The sequence below is a fragment of the Microtus pennsylvanicus genome, chromosome 6 (assembly GCF_037038515.1).
Source record: "Microtus pennsylvanicus isolate mMicPen1 chromosome 6, mMicPen1.hap1, whole genome shotgun sequence".
NCBI lineage: Eukaryota > Metazoa > Chordata > Mammalia > Rodentia > Cricetidae > Microtus > Microtus pennsylvanicus.
In genome coordinates, this window is record NC_134584.1 from 37,943,132 (window position 1) to 37,949,777 (window position 6,646).

The 6,646-nt window shown below is 46.4% G+C and overlaps 1 protein-coding gene across 3 annotated transcripts in view; it reads right to left on the minus strand.

Moving 5' to 3' along the window:
• Positions 1-3,546, minus strand: part of Arl15 (ARF like GTPase 15) — a 362,817-nt gene extending 359,271 nt beyond the window's left edge. The window contains exon 1 of one of the 3 annotated variants that reach the window (XM_075976041.1): positions 3,388-3,546. In XM_075976041.1, the coding sequence (XP_075832156.1) occupies positions 3,388-3,435 (48 nt within the window). In that variant the 5' untranslated portion in view covers positions 3,436-3,546. The remainder of the gene's footprint in view (positions 1-3,387) is intronic. The other 2 variants (XM_075976043.1, XM_075976042.1) reach the window with 2 other exon arrangements.
• Positions 3,547-6,646: the final 3,100 nt, after the last annotated feature.

Genomic DNA, 6,646 nt, shown 5'->3' on the forward strand with positions numbered 1-6,646 from the left:
ACTTTACAGAAAGGTCCAGACCAATTAATGTACAAGGCAAAGACATTTTGAACTGAAAGGAATGTAGAAATTCACCCTGTCCACCTTCCCAAAGAGAAATCCATAATGCATCATTCTCCCATTACAAGCTCTATTCCTACGGTACTTATAACAGTCTGTCTTATTTTTCCTATTCTTATAATAATATTAATTAATTATAATAATCTTATTTTTATAACTTATTCTATCCTAGTCTTTCTCTTTACCAAGCTTTAAGCATTCCCATAACACATCAGCGGGAGAGAGGTATACCGCCTGCTGGTGACAGCTAGACCCGACCATACATCTGTCTGGTTAGAACATAACTTATAAACTCCTCCAAGGGAAAGGAAAAGGAGATGTGACATTCTCAGGCGACACCCGCATAGTCTAGAAAAGATAAGACTTTTATGTTTAAATTACTAAACAAATTCTATCTTGATCATCTTAAGTGTCAAGGATACATTCTGCATTCCAAAAATCAAAATACCTAATCCAAACAGATATTATCTTGTCTCAGTTTAGAAGCCAGGAAAGAGAACAGAATCGTTCCTCCCACCTCACACTCATTCAACCAACACATCATCCGGGGCTCTAACTTCACGCCAGGCACCAAGCCAGGCCGGTACTAGGTGTAGCACGCAATTATTTAGGATTTGCAAGTTATCACTCTCTCCCTGAACCAAGAGCAATAAAACCTCTGCCTTAAACATAAGACAGGGCCTTCGCCTCAGCTGTCACCTCAGCCGTCACCTCTGAGAACATTCAAGAAATTAACTGCAACCTCTAAGATCAGAGAGCTCCCTGCATTCATCTTCTCATGGCAATCCCATTAGGAGCTGTTAAAAATAGTACACACACACATCTCTTTCTTCCTTCCTTTCGACTTACCCCAAATAAGAACAACTAAGTGATGATATCCAACTAAAGAACAATGGATAATACCTCCACACAGCTTTTCTTTCCAACATAACAAAAAAGAAATGCAGAATACTTTCAAAGAGAAGAAAGGACAGCACACACCACACCATTACTCCCTTCAAGGGCAAGAAGAGAGCACTTCCTGGAGCCCACTCGGTAAAGCCTGCAACCCAGCTTGGAATGAAAGAACCAGATTTTTTTTTTTAATTCTTTGGAAGATAAGTAAGTAAAAGAACTTATGGATCGATTTACTTTACAGATAAGATCGCAGGCACAATCAAAGATATCGATCCTGTATTTGTCAGAAACGGGATTTTAAATAAACACTCCACAAAGATGATACATGAGCAAACAGGTAAACCTAAAGCCAGGAAGAAGGGAGTGATATAGCTCACCCTTGTCTATGAGAGTTGAGCAGCATTGAAAAGCATAAGGAAGCCCCCCCCGCCCCCCCCCCGCCCCCCCCCCCCCCCCCCCCCCCCCCCCCCCCCCCCGTTGCTGGCATGAGTTTGCTTCCCCTCCAGTCCATTTAATAGCGAAAGACTCTCTTCGGTACTTTCACAGCACGCCTAACACACTCATAAAACCTGAACTGTTTCCTCTAAGATTTGCTGTCTGCCCCTCTGAGTATAGCCAGTGACGGATGGGACTGCTTCGCTGCACTTGAGAATGTTAGAAAGCATAGTGAAAGGGACAGAACAATAACTTTGTCCTAAAGCCACCGAGGAGCTGCGGCACAGCAGGTAAAACAGACAGGCCAACTCAAAAGCAGGGCCCAGGGATTGTGACCTAAACTCTCAGCGTAACCTTATGCCCACAAATATTCAGCCACCCATGCTGAATCGAAGTCTTCCCGGTGGAGGTTAACCTGTGTCATTTCTGATACTGTTTTCCCTCAGTTCTTTGGGTAGACAGCGATGTGATGCAGTTCTAACATCAGCCTCAGCAAACATGGGAAAATAATGAGAACCCCGGCTCCGAATTCCTCTTGGAAGCACCACTGAGTTAGGTTCCCAAAAATTAGCTTCCAGCGGCACAAGTGATGGATCCTATACTTTCTTCTCATCTGGAAATTTCGCACCACAAACTGGCTTTTATTGGGACAGATTACAAGAGATAGCCATAGCACACTGTATGGGATAAGCTCAATCAATCATTTTATTTTGAAAACAGTCTTCCGCACATATTTGAGAATCATCAACCTACAGCGCACCTTGTACTTTAAAGAATGTTCATAAACAGATAACCCACTTAAACTGGCTACAGCAAAAAGTGGGTAACACCCCTTTCTGACGAAACTAGAAGTTGCTGCCATAAATATGTATGTAAACAGCAAAAGCAAATCTCAACTCAGAATCTTTGATTTCGGCTTCATTCTCCAGCCCATGCATGTACTGATCTCCATCCTTGCCAGAAAGTTCATCAAACTATGAAGCCTCAACGGGAACATATATTCCTGTGTATCTAAACAAACCCTCATACCCAGGTAACATTACAAAGGCAGCCCTCTCCTTCTTGATCTGGAAAGCGCTCAGTCTTTCTCCGTACAGCCTCAAGTGTAATTCCTAGAAGGCACTGGCAAGTCTCTGCCAGGCCAGTCTGCAGTGGAAAACCATGTGTCCTACAAGATGACAGGAGGGCCAAGGCTTCTAACCCTCTACTTCAGCTCTGCATGGCAATAGCGGTTCAGTCTCATGCCATCAACACAGTAATTGCATAGGATCGAACACTGCTCCTGTCAAAGAGAATCTGCTTGACCACAAACAGGCAGCTCTGTGGAAAGACAATTTCTGGAACAAACACAAGGCTTGCACAATTCTAGAAACATGGACAAGTGTTCCGTTCCTGCGCTGTGCTAAAAAAACTTTTCCCACCTAAACTTCCCCAGCACACGGCTGACTGAAACCGGGGTGCCAAGCCGTGCACAAAGCAAAAGCGGCGTGCACCACAGGCAATGCCTGTCCCTGCCCAATCCTGATCAGACCGGGTAGCAAGGTGGTTTAGTCCGGTCTACTTTCTGGTAATGTGTTTTTAAAATCCCGCCTCGACCCAGGTCATTCCTTTAGAGATCTAATAACAACCAAATGACCGGACCTGCGGGGCATTTAGCGAGCCATTCTGCTTATGGCTCTTTAATAGCACCCGGAGTCCTGCTAAGGGGAGAGCGGAAAACTCCAGTTTCCCCGGAAAGAAAGTCCTGCTCCGGGAGCGTGGAGAGGCGCGCGGAGCGTGGCCTCACTGCCCGCAGCTCCGCCGGTTCCCGCCGCGCCTTTACCTGTCAACCCGGCCTCCCCCGACGCCGCCCCTCAGAGCCAGCCCCCGGAGAAAGCAGCCCCAGGCATCCCATCCCAAAGAAAGAAAGCCAGCCGCAAGGCTGCTGCTCCAGGCGGGGGCCATGGGCCACCGCGAGATCCGAGAGGCGACACGCCACCCGCGCCCCGCACCTACCAGATAATCCATGTACAGAAACGCCTCAGTTATCCGGAGATCAGACATCCGGCAGCCTAAAGCATCCGGAATGGCTCAGAACCCGGAAAAAAAAAAAAAGCAGCGTCTCGGGCTGCGGGCGAGCAGCTCCTGAAAAAGCCAGCAACAGCGAAAAGAGCCGAGAGGAGCCGAGGAGCCGAAGATTACACCAGGGGAGCGGCGATTGGCCGGGAGGGCGGGCAGAAGGAAAGGAGCGCGCTCATTGGCCAAAGCGCCTATAAAAGGCAGGCCCCCGGCGGATGGCAGCAGTGAAGCGCGGGATCCTGTAGGGTGCTGGTTCCTGTGTAGGGGGGAGGGGCGGGCGAGCGGAAGCGCCTGCCCGCCCGACGCTGAAAAACGCTCTGCAGCCGAGCGAGCTTCGCTGGCTCCCTCGGCCAACAGGCGCCTGGAGACCCCGCGAAGCTCCCATGCTGAGGCTGGAAAGCGGCGGTGTCCCCGCCCCACCCCTTCGTAGGAAACCGGCGCGGGGCGTTGGGAGGCTTGGTAGCCACCGAAACTTACTTTCTCTCCCCCTCAGCTCTTTCCTGTGGCCTTGAGGCACCAAGGACTTGCGGGTTAGAAGGGCGAACGCCCTCTAATAGCAAGCTGGGAGGGGGGGGGCGCACGCAAAGACGCTCCCTGCGTCTGCTAAGGCGGACAATTTGAAAGTCGTCTTGCCGCTCTGAACCAGTGCAGTCCGGAGGCATTCTTAGAACCCTAGACAACCTCGGGAGAAGTCACGAGTAAGTTGTTCACCCCAAACACTCGGTTCTTTGCATACGTTTAATAAGTCCAGTAACATTGACCAATATCCAGTGTCCCTGAATAAAAACGAGCAGAGAGGTTGCGAAAGCCCTTTAAAAGACCCAAGTAATACTATTTGTGACTCTTTATGACTCTTATTTTAAGAAGGAAAATACGTCTAAGAGCAAGTGCGCTTGAGACGTGTGTGTTTCCCAGTAAATAACTTGGAACTGGGTGAAACCAGAGTTCAACAAGAATTTGCTGGGGTTTTTTCTCCTCCAAGATTCAGGCTATAAAGGGCAAAAATGAGAGAAGATAAGCATGCCCTTGGGAGTTGGGTATGGTGAGAAAATATAACTCATTACAAAAATGAATGTAAAACGTGTGCCATCAGTTTTGTGACAGAAATTCCATTTCTAGAAATTCATAAGCTAAAAGTTGTGGTCAGTGTTATAAGTGAACATTTGATGCAGTGTTTAGAATAGAATCTCAGTGGGTGTGGTGGTGCACACCTTTAATCCCAGCACTGAGGAGGCAGAGGCTGGCGGATCCCTGAGTTCCAGGACACCTACGCTACAGAGTTAAGTTCCAGGACACGGACACACACACACTTAAATGATTTGTTAACATGGCACACTTACACAATACAACTTTATACAGCTGCTAAACATTTATGCAGTTTCATGATATGGTGAAGTTTATAGTGAGGTCATATTCTTCACTAAAATATCACCTGTCAAAGAAGTATTCTAGATGACAGAATTTGAAAGACCAAGTTGCAAAAGTACAACTCTTTATTTCCTGCCAGACACAGCTATCCTGAGGGCTGAAATGACTGAAGCTTCTCCTTCCATCACCCCCACCACCCACAACCTTTTAAGAAGAATAAAGGAAAGAGGAATTGATGCCCTCTGTGTTGGTAAATAGGGCTACCATAGCTAATCACATGTCAACTGAAATCTTTAGTCCAAATGTGACAGGAGGTTGGGTTTCTTACTCCAGCCCGACACTATATTGTGTGTCCTCAAGTAACAGATCTCCTTGCAAGTTTACCTCAAGGCAGTGAAAATATTTCTGTTATAGAAAACCATAGAATTCATCCTAAATAAACGCATAAGCAGGAAGGGTGTGTAGCCCCTTCCGCTCCCCGTTCCTAAGCCACGTGACTAAAAGCACTATCTAATCTCTGAACCTATTACCTCAGATATAAATTGGGAATTCCTACAGGCCGAGGATTTTCAGGGTAATTAGAGGATTTAGTGTATACACACACTTCTGCAGGCCTTGCCTTTATTGATCCAATTTCCAAGGTAGATGTGTGTAAGTAGTAACTTCTTGAGAAGAGAGGGTGTTTTGTTTTGCTTTGCTCTGTTCTGTTTTCAGTCTACTCAAGGTCTAGAGAGTCTCAATTTCGTTAAGTCACTAGATCCCATTTTTTTCTTTGGCATTCAGCATTCTGACTGAGTAGTCACATGTAAGTTTATAAGGATTTTTGACCTGGATTCTGAAGGTGAAAGACTCCCATAAGCCTAATCTTTTCATAGCCGGTTGAAACTAAAGATATCAAAAGCCTTTCAAAGGTCTAGCAAAAGTAATTCAGCCAAGGAACAATTTGTTTTTTCTTATTTTTTTGTTTTCTTTCTCTCTGTGAAAAAGCATATCCCAAATGAGATAAAGAGTTTGAATTAGCAAAGAGACAAGTTTCTATCCATGTCTTAGTGATTATGTAAAGTCACAAGAGGCCTGGTGATATCTATGAAGAAAATGAGCCCTTGGGAGGAGTTGGCTTCTGCCTTTCCCTTGGCAGCTAAACCGGAAAAGATCATCAGGCTAAATAGTACTTTTTGCTGCTGCTAGGACTCAGAATCAATAAATGGACCCAATGCAGACACAGGGAAGAATCTGTTTACAGAATAATTCTCAACTGTATCCTTATACTACTTTAATCTACCGTATGATTGTCATCTATGAAAACTTCATGTTTAGTCTCATGTATTTTTCAAATCCTGTTTTCCATTTTGGAAAAAACCTTGCCACAAAAAAACTCCATTGAAGGGGTTAAATCAGCTCCCTTTAGAGGGCGGGGTTTGCCTCAGGCAAATCCCGGCCAATAAAGAGTGCGCGGAGAGGCGGCTCGGCCCTTTTGTTCCTCGCTACCTGTGCTACGCTGGAACTTTGGTTTAGTAAGTTTAACAATAAACTGGTAAATATTCTTTGATATCTGCATTGCCTTTATTTTGTGCCGGAACATCTGGCGCCTCCCCCGTGGGGCTTTGCCGAGAACCGGCCCCGAACGGAGTCTCTTGCACCCCGGGGTCGCTACGGCGGTCTCTCTGGGCGCGCGCGGAAGAAGTTGAGATTCTCAGCAGTCTCTCTGGGCGCGCGCTGAAACAGCTGAGACTCTGAGCGACTCGATTTTCCCTGCCGCTTGTTAGAGTATCAAGCAGTGAGTTTGATATCCACAGAGCCTTTTTAACAGCGCCTAAAGCTCTGTTCC